The sequence below is a fragment of the Symsagittifera roscoffensis genome, chromosome 4 (genome assembly GCF_963678635.1).
Source record: "Symsagittifera roscoffensis chromosome 4, txSymRosc1.1, whole genome shotgun sequence".
NCBI classification, from domain to species: domain Eukaryota; kingdom Metazoa; phylum Xenacoelomorpha; order Acoela; family Convolutidae; genus Symsagittifera; species Symsagittifera roscoffensis.
In genome coordinates this window covers 41,699,629-41,726,643 of record NC_087065.1, presented here as the reverse complement: position 1 = coordinate 41,726,643, position 27,015 = coordinate 41,699,629, and the positions used below count along the sequence as shown (strand labels likewise).

General features: G+C 34.1%; 1 protein-coding gene across 1 annotated transcript in view; it reads left to right on the top strand.

Annotated features, from left to right (window-relative positions):
* Positions 1-27,015, top strand: part of LOC134845246 (adenomatous polyposis coli homolog) — a 320,464-nt gene that overhangs the window by 288,052 nt on the left and 5,397 nt on the right. The window contains exons 9-13 of the mRNA XM_063862172.1: positions 1,272-1,385; positions 22,337-22,454; positions 23,133-23,389; positions 23,613-23,841; positions 26,117-26,872. Coding sequence (XP_063718242.1) covers positions 1,272-1,385; positions 22,337-22,454; positions 23,133-23,389; positions 23,613-23,841; positions 26,117-26,872 — 1,474 coding nt within the window. The remainder of the gene's footprint in view (positions 1-1,271; positions 1,386-22,336; positions 22,455-23,132; positions 23,390-23,612; positions 23,842-26,116; positions 26,873-27,015) is intronic.

Sequence of the window (27,015 nt, the reverse complement as noted above, 5' to 3'; positions counted from 1 at the left end):
TTTTAGGTCGACCACATACATTTTCTGAGCTCTCTCAAATCACTAAAAAGACCCCAATTTAAAGAAATTTCGGCGCCGTAGGCGAGTTTTTTTAAAAAAAACAAGCCAAAAAAGGGCGTTTTTAGGCAATTTTTGGAAAATGTGGACAAAAAAATTGGATCTTATCGGCACGCGCCGCGCTCCCCCCTCAACATTATATAGTGGCGCCTTTAGAAAAATTTTGATGTTGTCCGCCAAGATTGGATATCCTAAAATGTACCAAAGGGGTCGCATCCCTGGGGTGTATCTGCCCCCTTTCCGCTAAATCCGCCCCTGTCTCCGGGTGAAAAAAACCTAACAGTTTCGATATCTTATTGTTCCGACCATTTAAAAAATTCGGAGGAACTTTGAATTCGGGTGTTTTAGTTTTTTTTTGTTTTCCACGCTACATCTTGTACCACAAATAATAATGGGATTAGATCGAATTATATATCATATTAAAGCCCTTTCAGCCTTGATTTGAACGACAATAAAAATTTTCTTTCTGTGTCGAAAAAATCGGTTTGAAGTTTTAGATTTTTGGTCCAATTTCCAGCTACTGAGGTCATCGTGCAGGCTAACAATACCTTATTTAAGCTTGATTTAATCCGTGAAAACTTATTTGTACTCGAGCAAAGTTAGTTTTTGGGGTTTTAAGCGCCATTTCGGGCATCAAAGTTTTCAATAATTTTTAAAAATTCTGCATAAATATGAGAAAAATTTTGTGAAACTTAATACAAATTTTTACGATTTTTTTCGTTTTTCTTTTGTCTTTTTCTACAAAAGTTATTTTCCGATTGGCCTATTTGACTCTGACTGTCGAATGTGCGTAATTTTTTTGATCAGATCTTTGTATTACACCACTCAGAAAAAACGACACTAATATTGAAAAAAATTGTTTTCTGTTAAGACTATGGTCGGAACATTCTGTGCTATTTGCACAGTAACCAGCTATCCTTGTTTTTTCTTGTTTATTTATTTTGTTCATAATTTGAAGAAAACTAGGTTGGCTGTGATTAATTTACTCAGTTGAAAGCTTTAGTTTTTCCTCTCAAGCCAAGAGCAAAAACGGCTCAATTTTGCGGAAAAAAAATGTTTTTTTTTGGTGTTCATGAATGTGGTCGGAACATTCTGTGCTACTTGCGCTGCAGTCAGCTACTCCTGAATCTAGTTGTATTTGTAATGTAAGTCAATGAAATTGTTAAAAATCGATGAGCTCATTGGGAAGAAAATCTGATGTTCTTTTTTTTCAGGTGGAAAACGCCGAAGTGGTGTGCTTTGCGCAGAATGGCAGCACAGTCACCGAGCAGGAGGACAAAGCAAGAATAGACTCTGTTGGAGAAAAGGCTGTTGTATCTAATCCACAGGTGAGCAGAAAAGAAGCTAGTTTTTTGCAGGCCGTTGATATTGAGTTTTTGGGGCATTAGGCTGTTTCCTCATAAACAAATGTGTTCACATGGGAAAATAGTAAACATGCTGAACTTGCTTCATTATAAATTTAAAATAAGCGAATCGTTCTGCTCATTTGGCTTGATGGTAACACCCATTCTTGAGACTACCAAGTTCTTGGAAAATTTTTTGAAGTTTGTTCACGCTCAATTTTGGGTTGTTCGCTGTTTGACTTTTGATTTATTTCAAAGTTCAATTCGTTTCCTTTGTTCAAACTAGCGAGCGTAGTGTATTAGCATGAACCTACATTTTTCCAGTCTATTTCGCTCATAAACGTGCTCCTATGGTGGCCTGTTTGCTATAATCACGATCTGTAGCATTGGATGTTTCATTTTATGTGTCTATGCTTTATTTGTGGCTAATGTTTGCCGCTCGTTAAGCGCCAGTGGCTGAGCGGGAAGGAAGTGATCCTCTAAACCTCAAGGTCGCTGGTTCGAATCCGAAGCGTAGCAAAAGTTTACTTCTACTTTTTCGTACTTTACTTTATAGAGCTGCGTTTTTGTAGTTTTCTCGCTAATGTTTGCGAAGTGCAGCTTCGCCTCTATAGAAAGAAGGCAAACTCGACTGTTGAACTACAAAAGTGTAAAGTCACGGAAAACTTCGAGTTTCAAAAACTGGACTGAGAATTCCCAGCGGAATCAAACAGTTACATATTGGCCCAATTTTCTCATTTTGGATTAATTTTATCAAAAAAGTGTCAATGTTAAATTGCTTTTAAAATTCAAATAGTTTTTTAGGCCATCGTTTTCCGTTGGTCATATGTTTCAGTTTCCTTGCATTCATTGACACATTTACAATTGTCTGCTAGCTGTTTTTACTATTGCGATAAGCGAGTGATTTGAAACTGGGTCCTAGTCTTTCCTGTGGGCCAATTTTTTTCACAGAATGGCCGAAATGGTAATCAGTAGTAGCATTTTTGGCATCTTGTGTTGTACATCTTTAATGCTTGTCCGAATAATTCAGATTGAAATTTCTTTTGATTTGGTCGTAAATTTGCCTGTTTATTACACTATCCATCTTGCGAAGCGTAGTATATAAGTATGCTTTTTTCTAACCTACCTAGCAAATATAAGTGTTCATTAAAAGGGTTCACTTATTTGGTGGAAATTTAGCTATAATTATGATCTGTAGCATTGGAACGATCTGTTCTCTGCTTTATTTGTGGCCAGTGTTTGTAATCTATTTAGCGTCGCTGGCTGAGTAGTAAGTGTGTGAGACTCATAATCTGTAGGTCACAGATGGAGTCCGAGACGTAGCTGAATTTTATTCATTCGAGGCTTATTTCAACTGTTTCTTATTGTACTTTATAGAGCTTTATAGATTTTTGAAAAAAAGTTTTGAATTGTTCACTCCCAAATTTGATTATTCGCGGTTTGACCTACAATTTTTCTTATTACGCTTGCTTTTAGCAAGCATTATCAAACTGGATTATAGACTTTTTTTCGAGTTCATAACTTGTTTAACAGAATCACTTGAATCACCTGTATCTTGGTTCATAATGAATTCAAACTTCTATGCGTTCCTGGTCGACTTAGCCGGGAAGTAACAATATGCCTCGGTCGGCAGAGGTCCTAGGTGTGAATCTGACGAGGACCTGTTTTTTTTCAAACTAAATATTCTTTTTCAAATAAAAATGTCAGCCAATTATTTGTCTGCTTATGTTGTCGGCTTAGTTGTCGCATCTTGGAATCGTTTTTTTTTGCTGCGCGGAATCGTTTTCTTTATATTTTCTTCTCGTGTTGCTATTAGTGTTTGATTTTAATTCCTGCAATTTGTACTTTTACTTTCTTGATTTTGTATTTCCTTATTTTTTTTTGTTTTGCTAAAAAAGATTCTTCGGCCCAAATTATTTCGGCCTATTTTTTGGTTATGGCTTATTTTTTGGCTATTTTTTTAAAAAAGTTTTTGACTTTTCCTGAGATTTTAGGTTCAATCGAATTTACAGGTTGGGTGAATCCTTTCTGCATAAGCGGCTACGCCCTGCTTTTTCTTAAAAAAGCTATGATTCTCGGAAATTTTTTTGATTTAGTGACCGTTTTTTGGACTTTTCTCGCTAACTATCCTGCCAAATCTAATATCATAGGTTTAATCGAAACAACAGGCGTTGAAAGCCCTTTTTTATAACTGTCTATGCCAAGCTTGGTTGAAAGAAATGGTAGAGTCTTCAAGCAAGTCGAAGCTTTGAAACTTTGACAGGTTTTTGAAAACTTTTTGACTTTACGCAAAACTACCGTGCCAATTCTCAGGTGATATTCAATCGAGTAGCTCAGTTTTGGAAATAGTCTTTGAACGGCCACAAACTGCTTTTTGCAGAGCAAAGTTTTGGATTTTTGAATGTCTTTTGACCGTTTTTAGAGATCTCAACCATTTTCTAGAACTTGAATTTTCTTAAAATTTACACGACAAATCTCAGATGGAAAAATTTTTTAATGAAAAAAACCGGTTGCGATAATGGTTCCCGCAGAAGCGGCGACTCATTATTTTTTTTGTAAGAGAAGTGTTTACTCCTTGGGAAAAATTGATTAACTCAAAATTGTTTACTCTTATTTATTTTAGTCGAGAAACAACTTAGGTTTTGGGCAAAGTCCAAATTTTGAAATCATAGTTTTCTTGCCGCACCAGCATAGTAAATTCATTAAATATCAAACAACTACCCCCGGGCCCATAGTTGTTTTTATCGAGACTTACGAAAGTTTTGATTCACCTAGTTTTTTTCAACCTTTCAATTTTTTTTGAGTGATCTTTTTTATGTTTGTGTTGTATCGCAAATGAACTGCGTTAAAATTCAATTCGTTTTCTTTGCTAAAAGGTAGGCAAACAACTATTTAACTGAAAAAGGATAAGAATTCAAAAAAAACGTGATTGACTGATAATTTCGAAAATGAGTTGATCCAGTTTCTTCAAATTGAGTTATTATCAAAAAGTCACATCATGTTTTTTTTTCAAGTTAAAGTACTGGCTTAGTCATCTCATGCTACGTCGTGTGATCATTGAAAAAGTTTTTAAAAGTTTTCTGCGGTGGGCTTTGAATTTTTTTTGAGCGTGGTGAAGAGTGTAGGAACGTAGTTCAGACTCTTATATCAGTGGTGATTTTTTTTTCGTATTTTTGTTAGGAAAAGTCTTGATTTGCTCAGGCTCAATTTTTATCTTTTCGCGGTTTGACCTCTTTGATTACTTTTCAAGTTCAGTTCGTTTCCTTTGTTAAAAGGAAGGCAAAATCCACTACCCACCAGCTAAAGTGTGAAGGTCACAAAAAACTTGATCGATTTCTAGTTTCGAAAGTGGAATTTAGTTTTCTGTTCTCAATGTGGGTTTATTCTATCAAAAAAGGGCCAATCAAACCATGTTCTAGAAATTCAAAGAGCTTCAAGTCTATATATATTTTTTCTTTGAATTTCGAAAGTTTAACTTTAAAAAAAAACAAGGCAGGTTTTTCTGTTTCCTTGCGGTCATTGACTCTTTTCTAACTGACTGTTGGCTATGTTCAAGTTTTGTTTAGTTAGTCTTGCGATAAGCAAGGGTATTACAAACGGGTACTAGACTTCTTCCCATAAATAACTTTGTTCACAGAATGGTCAAAATTAGAAATTGTGAATTTAGGTTCAGTTCATAATGAATTTAATTTTCTATGCGTCTCCGGCACACTTGGTCTGGAGGCAACGAAATAATCCATTAAAAATGAATAAATTCATTAAATATCAAACACCTACCTCCAGCTTTAGCTGGGCCTATAGTTGTTTTTTATCGATATTTACAAAAGTTTTGATTCACCTAGTTTTTTTCAACATTTAAATTTTTTTCGAGTGATCTTTTTCATGTTTGTGTTGTATCGCAAATGAATTGTGTTAAAATTCAGTTCGTTTTCTTTGCTAAAATGTAGGCAAACAACTATTTAACTGAAAAAGGATAAGAATTCAAAAAAAACGTGATTGACTGATAATTTCGAAAATGAGTTTCAGTTTTGTCAGGTGAAAAGAAACTTCACCTATTGATCCAGTTTCTTCAAATTGAGTTATTATCAAAAAGTCACATCATGTTTTTTTTTCAAGTTGAAGTAATGGCTTAGTCATCTCATGCTACGTCGTGTGATCATTGAAAAAGTTTTCTGCGGTGGGCTTTGAATTTTTTTTGAGCGTGGTGAAGAGTGTAGGAACGTAGTTCAGACTCTTATATCAGTGGTGATATTTTTTTCGTATTTTTGTTAGGAAAAGTCTTGATTTGCTCAGGCTCAATTTTTATCTTTTCGCGGTTTGACCTCTTTGATTACTTTTTAAGTTCAGTTCATTTCCTTTGTTAAAAGGAAGGCAAAATCCACTACCCACCAGCTAGAGTGTGAAGGTCACAAAAAACTTGATCGATTTCTAGTTTCAAAAGTGGAATTTAGTTTTCTGTTCTCAATGTGGGTTTATTCTATCAAAAAAGGGCCAACCAAACCATGTTCTAGAAATTCAAAGAGCTTCAAGTCTATATATATTTTTTCTTTGAATTTCGAAAGTTGAACTTTAAAAAAAAACAAGGCAGTTTTTTCTGTTTCCTTGCGGTCATTGACTCTTTTCTAACTGACTGTTGGCTATGTTCAAGTTTTGTTTAGTTAGTCTTGCGATAAGCAAGGGTATTACAAACGGGTACTAGACTTCTTCCCATAAAGAACTTTGTTCACAGAATGGTCAAAATTAGAAATTGTGAATTTAGGTTCAGTTCATAATGAATTTAATTTTCTATGCGTCTCCGGCACACTTGGTCTGGAGGCAACGAAATAATCCATTAAAAATGAATAAATTCATTAAATATCAAACACCTACCTCCAGCTTTAGCTGGGCCTATAGTTGTTTTTTATCGATATTTACAAAAGTTTTGATTAACCTAGTTTTTTTCAACATATAAATTTTATTTTCGAGTGATCTTTTTCATGTTTGTGTTGTATCGCAAATGAATTGTGTTAAAATTCAGTTCGTTTTCTTTGCTAAAAGGTAGGCAAACAACTATTTAACTGAAAAAGGATAAGAATTCAAAAAAAACGTGATTGACTGATAATTTCGAAAATGAGTTGATCCAGTTTCTTCAAATTGAGTTATTATCAAAAAGTCACATCATGTTTTTTTTTCAAGTTAAAGTACTGGCTTAGTCATCTCATGCTACGTCGTGTGATCATTGAAAAAGTTTTTAAAAGTTTTCTGCGGTGGGCTTTGAATTTTTTTTGAGCGTGGTGAAGAGTGTAGGAACGTAGTTCAGACTCTTATATCAGTGGTGATTTTTTTTTTCGTATTTTTGTTAGGAAAAGTCTTGATTTGCTCAGGCTCAATTTTTATCTTTTCGCGGTTTGACCTCTTTGATTACTTTTCAAGTTCAGTTCGTTTCCTTTGTTAAAAGGAAGGCAAAATCCACTACCCACCAGCTAAAGTGTGAAGGTCACAAAAAACTTGATCGATTTCTAGTTTCGAAAGTGGAATTTAGTTTTCTGTTCTCAATGTGGGTTTATTCTATCAAAAAAGGGCCAATCAAACCATGTTCTAGAAATTCAAAGAGCTTCAAGTCTATATATATTTTTTCTTTGAATTTCGAAAGTTGAACTTTAAAAAAAAACAAGGCAGTTTTTTCTGTTTCCTTGCGGTCATTGACTCTTTTCTAACTGACTGTTGGCTATGTTCAAGTTTTGTTTAGTTAGTCTTGCGATAAGCAAGGGTATTACAAACGGGTACTAGACTTCTTCCCATAAATAACTTTGTTCACAGAATGGTCAAAATTAGAAATTGTGAATTTAGGTTCAGTTCATAATGAATTTAATTTTCTATGCGTCTCCGGCACACTTGGTCTGGAGGCAACGAAATAATCCATTAAAAATGAATAAATTCATTAAATATCAAACACCTACCTCCAGCTTTAGCTGGGCCTATAGTTGTTTTTCATCGATATTTACAAAAGTTTTGATTCACCTAGTTTTTTTCAACATTTAAATTTTTTTCGAGTGATCTTTTTCATGTTTGTGTTGTATCGCAAATGAATTGTGTTAAAATTCAGTTCGTTTTCTTTGCTAAAATGTAGGCAAACAACTATTTAACTGAAAAAGGATAAGAATTCAAAAAAAACGTGATTGACTGATAATTTCGAAAATGAGTTTCAGTTTTGTCAGGTGAAAAGAAACTTCACCTATTGATCCAGTTTCTTCAAATTGAGTTATTATCAAAAAGTCACATCATGTTTTTTTTCAAGTTGAAGTAATGGCTTAGTCATCTCATGCTACGTCGTGTGATCATTGAAAAAGTTTTCTGCGGTGGGCTTTGAATTTTTTTTGAGCGTGGTGAAGAGTGTAGGAACGTAGTTCAGACTCTTATATCAGTGGTGATATTTTTTTCGTATTTTTGTTAGGAAAAGTCTTGATTTGCTCAGGCTCAATTTTTATCTTTTCGCGGTTTGACCTCTTTGATTACTTTTTAAGTTCAGTTCATTTCCTTTGTTAAAAGGAAGGCAAAATCCACTACCCACCAGCTAAAGTGTGAAGGTCACAAAAAACTTGATCGATTTCTAGTTTCAAAAGTGGAATTTAGTTTTCTGTTCTCAATGTGGGTTTATTCTATCAAAAAAGGGCCAATCAAACCATGTTCTAGAAATTCAAAGAGCTTCAAGTCTATATATATTTTTTCTTTGAATTTCGAAAGTTGAACTTTAAAAAAAAACAAGGCAGTTTTTTCTGTTTCCTTGCGGTCATTGACTCTTTTCTAACTGACTGTTGGCTATGTTCAAGTTTTGTTTAGTTAGTCTTGCGATAAGCAAGGGTATTACAAACGGGTACTAGACTTCTTCCCATAAAGAACTTTGTTCACAGAATGGTCAAAATTAGAAATTGTGAATTTAGGTTCAGTTCATAATGAATTTAATTTTCTATGCGTCTCCGGCACACTTGGTCTGGAGGCAACGAAATAATCCATTAAAAATGAATAAATTCATTAAATATCAAACACCTACCTCCAGCTTTATCGATATTTACAAAAGTTTTGATTAACCTAGTTTTTTTCAACATATAAATTTTATTTTCGAGTGATCTTTTTCATGTTTGTGTTGTATCGCAAATGAATTGTGTTAAAATTCAGTTCGTTTTCTTTGCTAAAAGGTAGGCAAACAACTATTTAACTGAAAAAGGATAAGAATTCAAAAAAAACGTGATTGACTGATAATTTCGAAAATGAGTTTCAGTTTTGTCAAGTGAAAAGAAACTTTACCTATTGATCCAGTTTCTTCAAATTGAGTTATTATCAAAAAATCACATCATGTTTATTTTTCAAGTTAAAGTAATGGCTTAGTCATCTCATGCTACGTCGTGTGATCATTGAAGAAGTTTTTAAAAGTTTTCTGCAGTGGCTTTGAATTTTTTTTGAGCGTGGTGAAGAGTCTAGGAACGTAGTTCAGACTCTTATATGAGTGGTGATATTTTCTATTTTTTTCGTATTTTTGTTAGGAAAAGTCTTGATTTGCTCAGGCTCAATTTTTATTTTTTCGCGGTTTGACCTCTTTGATTACTTTTTAAGTGCAGTTCATTTCTTTTGTTAAAAGGAAGGCAAAATCCACTACCCACCAGCTAAAGTGTGAAGATCACAAAAAACTTGATCGATTTCTTGTTTCGAAAGTGGAATTTAGTTTTCTGTTCTCAATGTGGGTTTATTCTATCAAAAAAGGGCCAATCAAACCATGTTCTAGAAATTCAAAGAGCTTCAAGTCTATATATTTTTTCTTTGAATTTCGAAAGTTGAACTTTAAAAAAAACAAGGCAGTTTTTTCTGTTTCCTTTGTGTCATTGACTCTTTTCTAACTGACTGTTGGCTATGTTCAAGTTTTGTTTAGTTAGTCTTGCGATAAGCAAGGGTATTACAAATGGGTACTAGACTTCTTCCCATAAATAACTTGGTTCACAGAATGGTCAAAATTAGAAATTGTGAATTTAGGTTCAGTTCATAATGAATTTAATTTTCTATGCGTCTCCGGCACACTTGGTCTGGAGGCAACGAAATAATCCATTAAAAATGAATAAATTTATTAAATATCAAACACCTACCTCCAGCTTTAGCTGGGCCTATAGTTGTTTTTTATCGATATTTACAAAAGTTTTGATTCACCTAGTTTTTTTCAACATTAAAATTTTTTTTTTCGAGTGACCTTTTTCATGTTTGTGTTGTATCGCAAATGAATTGTGTTAAAATTCAGTTCGTTTTCTTTGCTAAAAGGTAGGCAAACAACTATTTAACTGAAAAAGGATAAGAATTCAAAAAAAAACGTGATTGACTGATAATTTCGAAAATGAGTTACAATTTTGCCAGGTGAAAAGAAACTTTACCTATTGATCCAGTTTCTTCAAATTGAGTTATTATCAAAAAGTCACATCAGGTTTTTTTTCAAGTTAAAGTAATGGCTTAGTCATCTCATGCTACGTCGTGTGATCATTGAAAAGTTTTTAAAAGTTTTCTGCGGTGGGCTTTGAATTTTTTTTGAGCGTGGTGAAGAGTCTAGGAACGTAGTTCAGACTCTTATATCAGTGGTGATATTTTTTTCGTATTTTTGTTAGGAAAAGTCTTGATTTGCTCAGGCTCAATTTTATCTTTTCGCGGTTTGACCTCTTTGATTACTTTTTAAGTTCAGTTCATTTCCTTTGTTAAAAGGAAGACAAAATCCACTACCCACCAGCTAAAGTGTGAAGGTCACAAAAAACTTGATCGATTTCTAGTTTCAAAAGTGGAATTTTGTTTTTTGTTCTCAATGTGGGTTTATTCTATCAAAAAAGGGCCAATGAAACCATGTTCTAGAAATTCAAAGAGCTTCAAGCCTATATATTTTTTCTTTGAATTTCGAAAGTTGAACTTTAAAAAAAAACAAGGCATTTTTTTCTGTTTCCTTGCGGTCATTGACTCTTTTCTAACTGACTGTTGGCTATGTTCAATTTTTGTTTATTTAGTCTTGCGATAAGCAAGGGTATTACAAACGGGTACTAGACTTCTTCCGATAAAGAACTTTGTTCACAGAATGGTCAAAATTAGAAATTGTGAATTTAGGTTCAGTTCATAATGAATTTAATTTTCTATGCGTCTCCGGCACACTTGGTCTGGAGGCAACGAAATAATCCATTAAAAATGAATAAATTCATTAATTATCAAACACCTACCTCCAGCTTTAGCTGGGCCTATAGTTGTTTTTTATCGATATTTACAAAAGTTTTGATTAACCTAGTTTTTTTCAACATATAAATTTTATTTTCGAGTGATCTTCTTCATGTTTGTGTTGTATCGCAAATGAATTGTGTTTAAATTCAGTTCGTTTTCTTTGCTAAAAGGTAGGCAAACAACTATTTAACTGAAAAAGGATAGGAATTCAAAAAAAACGTGATTGACTGATAATTTCGAAAATGAGTTTCAGTTTTGTCAAGTGAAAAGAAACTTTACCTATTGATCCAGTTTCTTCAAATTGAGTTATTATCAAAAAATCACATCATGTTTATTTTTCAAGTTAAAGTAATGGCTTAGTCATCTCATGCTACGTCGTGTGATCATTGAAAAAGTTTTTAAAAGTTTTCTGCAGTGGGCTTTGAATTTTTTTTGAGCGTGGTGAAGAGTCTAGGAACGTAGTTCAGACTCTTATATCAGTGGTGATATTTTCTATTTTTTTCGTATTTTTGTTAGGAAAAGTCTTGATTTGCTCAGGCTCAATTTTTATTTTTTCGCGGTTTGACCTCTTTGATTACTTTTTAAGTTCAGTTCATTTCCTTTGTTAAAAGGAAGGCAAAATCCACTACCCACCAGCTAAAGTGTGAAGATCACAAAAAACTTGATCGATTTCTTGTTTCGAAAGTGGAATTTAGTTTTCTGTTGTCAATGTGGGTTTAACCTATCAAAAAAGGGCCAATCAAACCATGTTCTAGAAATTCAAAGAGCTTCAAGTCTATATATTTTTTCTTTGAATTTCGAAAGTTGAACTTTGAAAAAAAACAAGGCAGTTTTTTCTGTTTCCTTTGTGTCATTGACTCTTTTCTAACTGACTGTTGGCTATGTTCAAGTTTTGTTTAGTTAGTCTTGCGATAAGCAAGGGTATTACAAATGGGTACTAGACTTCTTCCCATAAATAACTTTGTTCACAGTATGGTCAAAATTAGAAATTGTGAATTTAGGTTCAGTTCATAATGAATTTAATTTTCTATGCGTCTCCGGCACACTTGGTCTGGAGGCAACGAAATAATCCATTAAAAATGAATAAATTCATTAAATATCAAACACCTACCTCCAGCTTTAGCCGGGCCTATAGTTGTTTTTTATCGATATTTACAAAAGTTTTGATTCACCTAGTTTTTTTCAACATTAAAATTTTTTTTTTCGAGTGATCTTTTTCATGTTTGTGTTGTATCGCAATTGAATTGTGTTAAAATTCAGTTCGTTTTCTTTGCTAAAAGGTAGGCAAACAACTATTTAACTGAAAAAGGATAAGAATTCAAAAAAAACGTGATTGACTGATAATTTCGAAAATGAGTTACAATTTTGCCAGGTGAAAAGAAACTTTACCTATTGATCCAGTTTCTTCAAATTGAGTTATTATCAAAAAGTCACATCAGGTTTTTTTTTTCAAGTTAAAGTAATGGCTTAGTCATCTCATGCTACGTCGTGTGATCATTGAAAAAGTTTTTAAAAGTTTTCTGCGGTGGGCTTTGAATTTTTTTTGAGCGTGGTGAAGAGTCTAGGAACGTAGTTCAGACTCTTATATCAGTGGTGATATTTTTTCCGTATTTTTGTTAGGAAAAGTCTTGATTTGCTCAGGCTCAATTTTATCTTTTCGCGGTTTGACCTCTTTGATTACTTTTTAAGTTCATTTCATTTCCTTTGTTAAAAGGAAGACAAAATCCACTACCCACCAGCTAAAGTGTGAAGGTCACAAAAAACTTGATCGATTTCTAGTTTCGAAAGTGGAATTTAGTTTTCTGTTCTCAATGTGGGTTTATTCTATCAAAAAAGGGCCAATCAAACCATGTTCTAGAAATTCAAAGAGCTTCAAGTCTATATATTTTTTCTTTGAATTTCGAAAGTTCAACTTTAAAAAAAAACAAGGCAGTTTTTTCTGTTTCCTTGCGGTCATTGACTCTTTTCTAACTGACTGTTGGCTATGTTCAAGTTTTGTTTAGTTAGTCTTGCGATAAGCAAGGGTATTACAAACGGGTACTAGACTTCTTCCCATAAATAACTTTGTTCACAGAATGGTCAAAATTAGAAATTGTGAATTTAGGTTCAGTTCATAATGAATTTAATTTTCTATGCGTCTCCGGCACACTTGGTCTGGAGGCAACGAAATAATCCATTAAAAATGAATAAATTCATTAAATATCAAACACCTACCTCCAGCTTTAGCTGGGCCTATAGTTGTTTTTTATCGATATTTACAAAAGTTTTGATTCACCTAGTTTTTTTTCAACATTTAAATTTTTTTTTTCGAGTGATCTTTTTCATGTTTGTGTTGTATCGCAAATGAATTGTGTTAAATTTCAGTTCGTTTTCTTTGCTAAAAGGTAGGTAAACAACCATTTAACTGAAAAAGGATAAAGGTTCGAAAAAAAACGTGATTGTTTAAAATTTTTGGAAAAGAGTTTCAATTTTCAGTTTTGTCAGGTGAAAAGAAACTTTACCTATTGATCCAGTTTCTTCAAATTGAGTTATTATCAAAAAGTCACATTTTTTTTCAAGTTAAAGTAATGACTTAGTCATCTCATGCTACGTCGTGTGATCATTGAAAAAGTTTTAAAAACTTCTGCGGTGGGCTTTAAAAGTTTTTTGAGCGTGGTGAAGAGTCTAGGAACGTAGTTCAGACTCTTATATAAGTGGTGATTTTTTTTTCGTATTTTTGTTAGGAAGAGTCGTGATTTGCTCAGGCTTAATTTTTATTTTTCGCGGTTTGACTTCTTTGATTACTTTTTAAGTTCAGTTCATTTCCTTTGTTAAAAGGAAGACAAAATCCACTACCCACCAGCTAAAGTGTGAAGGTCACAAAAACTTGATCGATTTCTAGTTTCGAAAGTGGAATTTTGTTTTTTGTTCTCAATGTGGGTTTATTCTATCAAAAAAGGGCCAATCAAACCATGTTCTAGAAATTCAAAGAGCTTCAAGCCTATATATTTTTTCTTTGAATTTCGAAAGTTGAACTTTAAAAAAAAAACAAGGCAGTTTTTTCTGTTTCCTTGCTGTGATTGACTCTTTTCTAACTGACTGTTGGCTATGTTCAACTTTTGTTTAGTTAGTCTTGCGATAAGCAAGGGTATTACAAACGGGTACTAGACTTCTTCCCATAAATAACTTTGTTCACATAATGGTCAAAATTAGATATTGTGAATTTAGGTTCAGTTCATAATGAATTTAATTTTCTATGCGTCTACGGCACACTTGGTCTGGAGGCAACGAAATAATCCATTAAAAATGGATAAATTCATTAAATATCAAACACCTACCTCCAGCTTTAGCTGGGCCTATAGTTGTTTTTTATCGATATTTACAAAAGTTTTGATTCACCTAGTTTTTTTTCAACATTTAAATTTTTTTTTCGAGTGATCTTTTTCATGTTTGTGTTGTATCGCAAATGAATTGTGTTAAATTTCAGTTCGTTTTCTTTGCTAAAAGGTAGGTAAACAACCATTTAACTGAAAAAGGATAAAGGTTCGAAAAAAAACGTGATTGTTTAAAAATTTTGAAAATGAGTTTCAATTTTCAGTTTTGTCAGGTGAAAAGAAACTTTACCTATTGATCCAGTTTCTTCAAATTGAGTTATTATCAAAAAGTCACATTTTTTTTCAAGTTAAAGTAATGACTTAGTCATCTCATGCTACGTCGTGTGATCATTGAAAAAGTTTTAAAAACTTCTGCGGTGGGCTTTAAAAGTTTTTTGAGCGTGGTGAAGAGTCTAGGAACGTAGTTCAGACTCTTATATAAGTGGTGATTTTTTTTTCGTATTTTTGTTAGGAAGAGTCGTGATTTGCTCAGGCTTAATTTTTATTTTTCGCGGTTTGACTTCTTTGATTACTTTTTAAGTTCAGTTCATTTCCTTTGTTAAAAGGAAGACAAAATCCACTACCCACCAGCTAAAGTGTGAAGGTCACAAAAAACTTGATCGATTTCTAGTTTCGAAAGTGGAATTTTGTTTTTTGTTCTCAATGTGGGTTTATTCTATCAAAAAAGGGCCAATCAAACCATGTTCTAGAAATTCAAAGAGCTTCAAGCCTATATATTTTTTCTTTGAATTTCGAAAGTTGAACTTTAAAAAAAAACAAGGCAGTTTTTTCTGTTTCCTTGCTGTGATTGACTCTTTTCTAACTGACTGTTGGCTATGTTCAACTTTTGTTTAGTTAGTCTTGCGATAAGCAAGGGTATTACAAACGGGTACTAGACTTCTTCCCATAAATAACTTTGTTCACATAATGGTCAAAATTAGATATTGTGAATTTAGGTTCAGTTCATAATGAATTTAATTTTCTATGCGTCTACGGCACACTTGGTCTGGAGGCAACGAAATAATCCATTAAAAATGGATAAATTCATTAAATATCAAACACCTACCTCCAGCTTTTGCTGGACCTATAGTTGTTTTTTATCGATATTTACAAAAGTTTTGATTCACCTAGTTTTTTTCAACATTTAATTTTTTTTTCGAGTGATCATTTTCATGTTTGTGTTGTATCGCAAATGAATTGTGTTAAAATTCAGTTCGTTTTCTTTGCTAAAAGGTAGGCAAACAACTATTTAACTGAAAAAGGATAAGAATTCAAAAAAAACGTGATTGGCTGATAATTTCGAAAATGAGTTTCAGTTTTGTCAGATGAAAAGAAACTTCACCTATTGATCCAGTTTCTTCAAATTGAGTTATTATCAAAAAGTCTCATCATGTTTTTTTTTTCAAGTTAAAGTAATGGCTTAGTCATCTCATGCTACGTCGTGTGATCATTGAAAAAGTTTTTTGAAAAGTTTTCTGCGGTGGGCTTTGAATTTTTTTTGAGCGTGGTGAAGAGTCTAGTAACGTAGTTCAGACTCTTATATCAGTGGTGATATTTTTTTCGTATTTTTGTTAGGAAAAGTCTTGATTTGCTCAGGCTCAATTTTTATCTTTTCGCGGTTTGACCTCTTTGATTTTTTTTTAAGTTCAGTTCATTTCCTTTGTTAAAAGGAAGGCAAAATCCACTACCCACCAGCTAAAGTGTGAAGGTCACAAAAAACTTGATCGATTTCTAGTTTCGAAAGTGGAATTTAGTTTTCTGTTCTCAATGTGGGTTTATTCTATCAAAAAAGGGCCAATCAAACCATGTTCTAGAAATTCAAAGAGCTTCAAGTCTATATATTTTTTCTTTGAATTTCGAAAGTTGAACTTTAAAAAAAAACAAGGCAGTTTTTTCTGTTTCCTTGCGGTCATTGACTCTTTTCTAACTGACTGTTGGCTATGTTCAAGTTTTGTTTAGTTAGTCTTGCGATAAGCAAGGGTATTACAAACGGGTACTAGACTTCTTCCCATAAATAACTTTGTTCACAGAATGGTCAAAATTAGAAATTGTGAATTTAGGTTCAGTTCATAATGAATTTAATTTTCTATGCGTCTCCGGCACACTTGGTCTGGAGGCAACGAAATAATCCATTAAAAATGAATAAATTCATTAAATATCAAACACCTACCTCCAGCTTTAGCTGGGCCTATAGTTGTTTTTTATCGATATTAACAAAAGTTTTGATTCACCTAGTTTTTTTCAACATTTAAATTTTTTTTTCGAGTGATCTTTTTCATGTTTGTGTTGTATCGCAAATGAATTGTGTTAAATTTCAGTTCGTTTTCTTTGCTAAAAGGTAGGTAAACAACCATTTAACTGAAAAAGGATAAAGGTTCGAAAAAAAACGTGATTGTTTTAAAATTTCGAAAATGAGTTTCAATTTTCAGTTTTGTCAGGTGAAAAGAAACTTTACCTATTGATCCAGTTTCTTCAAATTGAGTTATTATCAAAAAGTCATATTTTTTTTCAAGTTAAAGTAATTACTTAGTCATCTCATGCTACGTCGTGTGATCATCGAAAAAGTTTTAAAAACTTCTGCGGTGGGCTTTAAAAGTTTTTTGAGCGTGGTGAAGAGTCTAGGAACGTAGTTCAGACTCTTATATAAGTGGTGATTTTTTTTTCGTATTTTTGTTAGGAAGAGTCGTGATTTGCTCAGGCTTAATTTTTATTTTTCGCGGTTTGACTTCTTTGATTACTTTTTAAGTTCAGTTCATTTCCTTTGTTAAAAGGAAGGCAAAATCCACTATTCACCAGCAAAAGTGTGAAGGTCACAAAAAGCTTGATCGATTTCTAGTTTCGAAAGTGGAATTTAGTTTTCTGTTCTCAATTTGGGTTTATTCTATCAAAAAAGGGCCAATCATACCATGTTCTAGAAATTCAAAGAGCTTCAAGTCTATATATATTTTTTCTTTGAAAATCGAAAGTTGAACTTTAAAAAAACATGGCAGTTTTTTCTATTTCCTTGCGGTCATTGACTCTTTTCTAACTGACTGTTGGCTATGTTCAAGTCTTGTTTAGTTAGCCTTGCGATAAGCAAGGGTTTTACAAGCCGGTACTAGACTTTTTCCTATAAATAACTTTGTTCACAGAATGGTCAAAATTAGAAATGGTGAATTTAGGTTCAGTTCATAATGAATTTAATTTTCTTTGCGTCTCCGGCACACTTGGTCTGGAGGCAACGAAATAATCCATTAAAAAAAGTATTCGGCGTGTTTTTGTCTTCTTATGTTTTGCCGGCTTAGTTGCCATATTTTAAAATTTTTTGCAAGGTTTTTTAAATTAGTTGCTTTTAGTCTTCTGATTTCTAGCTGCTTTTTAAAATTTTACTAACCATGACTTCGTATATTGTCTTCTTTTTTTTCGGCTTAAATGATTTTGGCCTATTTTTTATAGGCTTTATGACCTAATTTTGAATATTTTCGCCGGACACTTATTTTTTATGCGCACATCTGGATCGCAAAAAATGCTTAAAATCTTAATAGAAATTATACTGACAACATTTTTCGGGTTTGTTTTCCTTTTTTTTTGTTTGATAGCTTTCGGCGTGTATTATATCGGCTTTTTGGTCTTATTGCGTCTTCCGACGTGCGAAATTTTTTTAATGTGTTTGTCTTTGTTATGAGGGTGAGGGGGACTGTGGATAACTTCTTATTAGTTTTAAATTTTTTTTCTTGCTTTTTCTTTATTTTGCTGTTTTTGACTTAATAGGTTTGGGTTTATTTTGTATCGGCTTAATGACCTCATGTTGTTTCAATTGACGAGCAAATAAAGTCTTTTGAATGTTTGTGTATTTTGAGGGCGAGTGGACTTAGCTTTTCATAAGTGTTAAGTCGTATTGATTTTCTTTCGGCTTGAAGGATATCTGACATAGTATTTTCTGCTTTTTTTTAATCGCTGGGCAGAAATTTTTCCGATGCTTATTTCACATTCGAGTGGTTTGGCGTGTTTTTGTTTCAAAATTAGCCTTATTCATTTTGATAGATCTAGTTTTTTGCGTTTTTGAACTTTTTTTGAATTTTTTTCTTGTTTTTTTTATCGCAAGTGGTGCGAAGCTCAGTTTTGACTCAGTTCCAAAACCATTTTTTTCGGCTAAACGGTCTGCTGAAGTTTTTTTGGCTTTGCTACAGCTTCGGAAAGTTTTGTTCTGTTGCCAAATTGACATCCAAATGTTTTTCTTGGAATATTATTGTTCTCAAATGAAGTTCTGTCAAGACCATTTGAGACTGAAATTTGAAAAGTTTGATAGATATAGTTCGTTTCTCAATGTTTTTTTGATTTGGTGGTTTTCGTCTGATATTTTTTGGCTATTTTACAATGCTGTTTGATTTTTATCGAAGTGGTGCGTCTATTCTGTGTGTAAACTCCGAAGCACATGTTTAGCCGAAAGTAAGCATTGTCACTCATTTTTTTTTACAGGTTATTTGAATAACTAAGTTATATTTAGCAGATATTAGCCTATTAATTAGAACGACTATCTTGCCTAACAGCTGCCATTCCATTTGAAAAATCACTGAGCCGGATTAAATTGCGGCTTTTGCGTTAATAACAAAAGAAATATCGCACGTGATTTGTTCCATAGGGGCAATTTTCAAACCCTCATCCCTTTTTGGAAAAAAATCACAGGTAAAATAGCTTTTAATTTTCGAGTTCATGACATCAATAGTTTTCAGATGATATAAAAAATCCTGGAGAAAAAAAACATCCCGAGAAAAACACTCTCGGACGAATTTTCTTGGAATTTTCACGTCATTTTCTTGGACGAATTTTTGGCTCTTTTCCAGTTCCCCCCCCTTTTAAAATACCGAGTTTTATGTTTGTTTTACGTCTTATTATGGCTAAATGCGTGATGTTACGATGTGAAGTATGAAGAACAAATCTGTTCACAGTTGTCGATTTGTTCACCATGCCAAATTTCATTGCATTATGACAACGTTAAATAAGCTTTTCAAAATTGAATTTGAAAGGGGGGGGGGAAACTGGAAAAGAGCCGAATTTTTGGAATAATTGTCCTATTGGACTTGTCCCAACATTAGTCTATGCTTTTAGAGCTCAGTGGTCAGGATACAATGTTTCAACTCATATTCTGGATTTGCTTTGATTGTTAAACGTATAACGTAATTAGATGTTTTGCCTTTTGACTAAAAATTAAAAATGTTTATTTTTCGTTAAGAATTATAATTGTTGTGTTTGAAGTAAATGTGTTTGGTCAGTTTGGCAGCTAAAAACTACTGCAATGCTTTAGTTAGTCCTTTTAATTCGCATCTGTCGCGCAATTCAGATTCTACTAATATAGTCAAGTTGAATACATATAGCATTTTGAGTCGGCCATTTGTGTTTCCAGATCATTGGCCAAAGTATACGAGTTTTTAACTTTTAAGTGACTTATTTGCTCAGCAAACCGTTGAAACTATTGTTTTCGAATCATATACGAATTAGAGCATCTTTATTTGCAGACTATTTCCAAATTACAATAAAAAACAGATTGACCTTCAGTGACTCCCATAAATTATTTGAATATATCTGGGAAAACTTATTAATGGAATGGGACAAGAAAACTCAAAATTAAAAAGATCGGCATCTGAGAAACGGGGTAAAGTGAGAAGTCATTCGGACACTTGGCGATGGAGAAAGGATTTGTTAAAAGTGGAAAATATTCCGACAGATCTCAAGTGCGTGTTCGCGTATCCGGGATGGTACGACCTATACCCGTGCGACATTGTGGTTAGTAGGCCCGCTCGTTTTTCTTGAGGAACTGCAATTGAGCAGGAAAGGTAAAAGAGGTTTCTGGTTGGATTCAAGTTTGCACTCAGATCTGTGGAAATTGCAATCCGTTATAAATAATGTGAATTCTTTGTCTGCTTAAATCAATATTTGATCTGTTTTTGGCTTCAGTAACCATAGTCCCAGTTTCAGACAGCCAACCAATGAGAAGTCGAAAAGGTCTACTCAATCAAAAACAAATCAAAGGCCATTAAGATAAACCAAATATGCTTTTTCGTTGAGTAAGTTTTTAATTCAAATGTGGTTTTTGGTGTCATTTCAAAAAAGGTATATTTGATTTCACTTGCGAGACCAATTGTACTTGTAATCGGGAACTAGACGTTTTTCCGCGTAAACAACTTTTTTGAAACAAAAAACAGCTGAATTTTCTTCCAAGTACAGGCTGCGCTAATATCATAGGTTCTAAATCATCGAAGGTATCGTAAGTAATATCAAATGCAGGCGTAGATGTTAAATAAAAAATAAAAAAGAAAGGTGATTTTGGATTTGTGGTTTTCGTCTTAAATTTCTGTCGGCTCATTTTGCGTTTTTCCTTATGAAATCTATTTTATTTAGTTTTCAGCCTTACTTACTTGTTCAGCCTTATTAATTGTTCAGCCATATATTACTTGTTCAGCCTTAATTCCAAAAAAAGGTGTTTATTCTTAAAAAAGCAAGGGCATTGCAATCCGTTGCTAGACTGTTTTCTTCGTAAATAACTTTGTTCACAGAATGGTATAAGTTCAGTTCATAATGTTCATCAATTTTCTTAGCGTTCCCGGCCCGCTTAGCCTGAAGGTAACGAATACGCCTGGGACGGAAAATTCCTGTGTGTGAATCTAAACAGGACCTGTTTTTTTTTCAAACGAGAAATATACTGTTTCAAATAAAATTGTCACCCTTTTATTTGTCAGCTTATCTTTTGTCGGCTGACTTGCCACATCTTGGAATCGTATTTTTTTCTGCGGCGCACATTTCTCTTAAGTATTGCTTTTACTTTGATTATTTCTGCAATTTACAATTTGACTAACCTTGACTTCGTATCTTCTTTTTTTTTGCTTAAAAATTTTATACGGTATAATTTTTTTCGGCCTATTATTTATCCACTTATTGATCGACTTTTGCGTCGTTTCAACGGAAACACATTTATACGCTCCCCTCCGCACTATTTAAGTTGGTTGTGTTTTTGACACTCGGTTTGTTGATTTTTTTTTTCGGCTTGATAGGCTTCGGCTTGTTTTATATCGGCTTAATTGCCTCTTTTTGCGTCATTGGATGCGCGAAAAAAATTTTTGTCTGCCTATACGTGTTATGACGGGAAAGGGAACGTAAACCTTTTAAGTTAATTTTGAATTTGAAAAAGTTTTGGCTGGAAGAGTTTGTGCTCAGGTATTTTTGGCTATTTCGCCTGTGTGTTCTATTGTTAAAAGGAAGGCAAACTCTACTATCCACTAGCAAATTGTGAAGGTAACGAAAAACTTTACCGACTTCTTATTTTGAAAATGAAAAATAATTATCAAATTTCCCAGCGAAATAATAGTTTTACCTATTGATCCAGTTTTCTCAAATTGGGTTAATTTTAACAAAAAAATGTCCATCATAAATTGTTCTACAAATTCAAAGAGCTTTAAGGCCATCTAATTTTTTTTATTTGAAATTCAAAGTCAACTTATATTGCACCGTTTCGAAGGAAAATATTTTTTTATGCTCTGGTGGGATTCAGGCGGGATGGGTCGTAAAAAATTTGCGTTTCAAATTTTATAGCGTAAAAACATTTCTGTCAATTGTTTTGTTTTTGGCTTTGAGGGGTGCAGCCCAATGAAGGGTCCATCAAGTTATTAAAAATGTTTCAATCATGAGCTGTTCATGAAATTCAAAGTGCTGCTTTAAACTGATCTATTTTTTTGCTTCGAAAGCTGAAAAAGGTAAAATTTTTCAAATATTTTTTATTCAAATTTCTTGTTCTTTTTTACTCATCCAATCTTCTGTTGGTTATGTTTTTTTTCGAGTTAATGGCTTTCCTTTCACTTTTTGTCTGCGATTTGGCAGTGCTGTGTTTTTGTGGTATCGCAAATGGCGGGAAGATAGGCTTCGCCTCTGTGTAAAAGTTGTGCTCGCTCAGATTTGATTTTTCGCACTTTGACTTTTGATATTTTTAAGTTTAAGTTCTTTTTGTTTGTTAAGCGGAAGGAAAGCTCCACCAAAACACTTTTTGCGTTGTTTTTAAATTTTTTTCCGCGACAAAGGTGTGAAGTTTTGACTCTTTTCGAGAAATTTTTCTTCATTATCACTATTGCGATGTTTTAGTTATATCGCAAGTGTTGCGAAGCTCTGCTACGCCTCTGTGTTATAATTGCGATAGCAAGTGTCTTTTAATCGGGAACTAGACTTTTTTCTTAAATAACTTCTGAAGAAACTGAAATTGCTTTATATGTGAACTTTAGCAACTTCGAGACTCCTTCCCACTTTTTATGATTGTGTAGCCTACGAGTCACTATTATACCGCCGTCTAATAAAAGTTTCTTATTTAAGCAAAGTGTTGTTTTCAGTAAAATATTGTTTTTCTAGGTCGAGATGATGTACAAGTTTTTGGGAAGTTTCAATGACAACAACTACGAGGAGATGTCCAAGACTTTCTTCCTTATGTCATCCACGCCAGAGAGCTGCACGGCCATGCGACAGTCAGGTTAGATCCGATATTGTTAAGTGATATGGCTGAAAAGGTACGGCCACAACTCGCAATTAAAGACAACTAGTAAAACTGAAGAAAAACGACAGCTCGCAAGTTTTTTTTTAAAGGAAGCTTTATAATTTTGGTTTAAGGTTGACGGCGGGTGTGCTATGCGCACATCGCGGCAACAACCGGCCCTAAATTTTATATAAAGACCTTCCATCTGTTGGCAAGCTCGCAACTGCGGTGGTGAGTATTTTGCGAGTTGTGTGTTCTTGCGAGTTGTCTTTTGTTGCAAGTTGTCGTATTACGAGCTGAAAGTCATGAAAGCACTCATTAATGTCGGATCATTTGGTGTAAATACGTTGTTAAATCACATTTTAGGTCATGCGGTTTTCGAAATGAAGCAAAATTTTTAAAATCGAAAGTCAAAGTTGAAGAAGTTTCCAATCTCACTCAGTTTAAGTTACGATGGTTTTCTTTATGAAAACCCTAGCGTTTTGTTGTATCATGTTGCTCTGTGGGTCAATTGTGAAAAGGCTGTTCTTTGCCTGATTCGCATAATTTTCAAGTATTAGAAACTGCGAATAAGGATGAGAATTTGTTATAAGCTTTGGCCAAATTGTTACCATCCAAAGCTTCAATACGAGTTTGCCTCTGAATCATTAAAGATGTGAAAGAATTTGTGTGAAGGTTGCCTGCCTTTGGTCATCCAGCTGATTCATTGTGAACTGGATGCAACTGGCAGTGGAGATGTGTCTGGATCTCAGGGTGGGAATAAAGACTCCTCGTCATCGTCTTCTGAGGAGGAGCTGCTCTTGGGGAGTATTTGTGACCTGATGGAGGACCTGGACAAGAAGAGTGTGAGTGTGAGACAGAGGGCGACAGAGGCACTAAACAACATCATCCATTCGCAGACTCAGTCTAAACAGACCAACAGGGACATCAAGGTAACAAACAGTGTTCGTGAAATCAAAACTTGTTCACCACTCTTAACACATCTAACTCACATGTTAACAAACCAGACATACATCTGAGATATGCAAATAATCGTTTGTTTTTATCAATTGTTATCACAGATGTAAAGTGATTCATCTTACGGAATGCTTTCTAAAAGCATTGTGTCTTTGTTGACATCGATTTTTGTCAAAATGTCATAGCCGATGCTTTCAGATGCTGAGCTATCTGTCAAGTATCCGAACATACTGCGAGACTGTGTGCAGAGAGTACTGTGACTATATCTCAGTGGAGCAAGGTGCTCGAGATGCCTCAGCGGCCGAATCTCACATGTTTCGAAACGTGTCTTTGCATGTTAAGAGATTGGACCCACTGGTGCAACTGGTGAACACACTGACTAAGTTATCCTTCATGCCCGACGAGCTCATCTCATTCCAGTCTCTGGGTTAGTATTGTTATCGCTGGGTTTCCATTAGCATTTCCTCTGCGACCCAAAGGCTCAAGCGTTTTTAAATAATTTGACAAGACTGCTCGTATATCAGGGCAAAGCCCTAAATGTTCCGACTGCACTTAAGGCCAATTTAAAAAAATTTTGGATAAATAATTGACAACATAATTAAGAAAGTTTTTTTAGATTTAATTTTATCCCCCCGCACGCTATGTAAAATACGGTTTCCAAGTTTATCACCCCGCATTTTTTAACCCCTTTTTCTTTACCCCCTCTCATATAACCCCAGAAGTAGATAACCCCACTACAATTATGCTTTTCAATGCCAATTGTTAGAATCAAAGTGAAACTTACTGGAAAGGAATTCGGAACCATAGCGTCGTTAAACATCAAAGCTTTAATTGCGAAATTTTTTGCGAAATGACCTTGCCGATAGTCTAGACTTTGATATGAATTTGAAAACTAATCCGATCGGCATGATTCAAATTATTAAACAAAAATGATTAGATATCTCCCAAATTGAATTTGATTTTGACAATAATCTTGCTTATAATAGATTAATTGGCTGAATTTAAATGAACTATGGAATGAAAACTGGTTGTGACCAAAACTTTGATCGATCTAATCTCAGTTTTTTTTTCAAATGCCAATCGTTTTAATGTAAAATTTAACTTATTTTTCGAACCATCTAAACTTTGTCATTTTTTTCAACTGTCGGCATACAACGCATTGTCTAAAGGGTTTGCCAGCCCCTTGTCTCAACCTAGCGTCCCACGTAAGGAGCGATTTTTCTGGGATTAAATTGCTAGAGACAAGCCAATACCTTTTTCAAATGCGAGTCAAGCCAATACGTTTTTTTTACGTCTCCGTTTTTAATACTCAAAAAAGTTGACAAACATTTTGATTTTAAAATATATACAATGAGCAAATGCTTAGCTTAAGTTCGCCATAGCGCGAAAGAAATGCAAATCAATTTTCTCTTCGTAAATCTGCATAATATTCTGCACTTTTTTTGGTTAGGACTCGGTATTTTTTTTTTCTCAATTGGTGCCCGCTCGAGGCATTAAAGAAACTAAGTTTTTCAAGGGAGGCGTCTTTTTGCAAGTTTGCGATTACTTTCCAAATACTAGGGTGTGAACCACTAAAAACTTACTGCTGGTCATGATTAATGCCAGCCCTCCACAGCATTTGTTGTTCTTGCCAAACTGCACCTCCTTGGTTCCATAGTGAAGGGGTAATAGGACTTCTCGGTTCGGGACTAGACTTCTTATGTAATAAGATCCAAATTACAGGCAGAGCTCGTCAGCTTTTGCAATTTTTACGACTCTTTCAAGTGTAAAACAATCGTTCAAATTTGAGGCGGTAATTTTTTATGTGAATTTCTTGAGTTGCTTTCAATTAGCACCATATAGGTTATCTCTGTTTTAAACGCGTGAGTGAGGGATTATTTCTCTAACTAATCGAAATGCAATTAATTCTGGGATGCTAGAGTCATCAAGTGAAATAAGACTGGCTTTTTGAGGCCTCAATTAGAACACTTAGTTGGAATACTCCTGTACTCGTAAAAAGGACTTAATTTGAAAAAAATTATCTGTAATAAAAAGCGGTTAAGTTGTTGGGGGTGTAAAAATTGGAGGTTAAATAACGTGCAGTTAAAGAGTGGGACACCGTAAAATACTAAGAGTGTATTTAGCGTCTCATATTATGATAATAGGATTAAATTGCTGGTCTCAATTCAATTTGGAACGCATTAATTCGATTATTACGCGTGTTCTAAGTACGCAATATATCGCACTTTAATTATCCGAAGTTGGCCAAGTTAGCAATTTTCAAACGCTCTTAACTTTATAAAAAATGGTCACAGGTGAAATATCTTTAAATTTGAGCTTGGGATAACAATATCTCTCAGATGGTATAGAAAAATTCTGTCAAAAACGCTTAGTTAATCAGTCAAAAATTGACTGAATAAAAAAAACCACACCAAGCATCAATATTCCTAACTCACTTCGAAAGTAGGAACAGTAACGAAACACATAATGAACGTAAGTTTCTCTAAAATGATGGATAGTTGAATTTGGCAATCGAATTTGACTAGCTCAACAGTAGAAAAAACCGTACTTCTCTAAATGCAAAATTTTTTTTCGACCTTTTTATTGTAACGAGTCATGACTCAAAGGCTTGAATATGATTTATAAATCGGTGCCATTCGACGTTTACTTATGATATTGATTTTGGGTTGCTTTTAAAATTCAATTTTTTTCGGCGTGTTTAGGTGGAATTCCTGCAGTCTGTGAACTTCTTCTGATAGACTTTGGCTTGTTGTTCAAAGTTTCAAAAAAGCAGCCACAGGGAGCAAACTCTATCCATATGTCAACATTATTGGATCTTTCCACTAAATTGCGAAGGCATGTTGCGGAACTGCTTACCAATATGACTCATAAGAACCAGGCGGCTAAGTCAACCTTGATTCATTACTCGAAAGTCATGAAGTGTTTGGCACTGCAACTGAGTTCAAAGCGTGAAGACTTAGTCCACGTGACTGCAGACTTAGTTCGGAACTTGGCTTGGCAACCGGAGCGAAGTCAGATTATGGTTCTGAGAGATTTGAACGTTGTAATCTTACTGTCACGAGCACTAGTCACGTTTAACAACTTGATGGCGCTGCGTGCTATTTCCTCTGCTCTCTGGAACCTCGCTAGTCATTGTATGGAAAACAGAGTCGAAATTTGTTCTGTGAATGGGTGCTTGGAAAAAATAGTCTCACTGACCAAGTTGGATCTAAGCAACAGCTGTCAGTATGGAAATCAACAGACGGTGTACAATGCAACTGGTTTGTTGAGCAGTCTTTGTGGACATATCGCGACCAGAGGTGAACTTAGAGGTCTTCTGAGGCAGATGAAGACATACGATGTCCTTCTGGATCTCTGCAAGAGATATGATATGCCAGATATTGTGGCCAACTCAGTTTCCTGTTTGTTCTATTTGTCCTCGAGAGATAAATTGGATCAGGAGATTCTCTGGATGCTTGGTAAGATATGAAACTTGTGAAGTTTAGTCTTTTCAATTTTGCTTGTTCGCTCAGCTATGATATGCAAGAAGGATTTAAACACAAACGTTTTATCTACAAAGCACAGTGCTTTTTTCAAACATTCTTGCCGCGCGTTGTTTAAA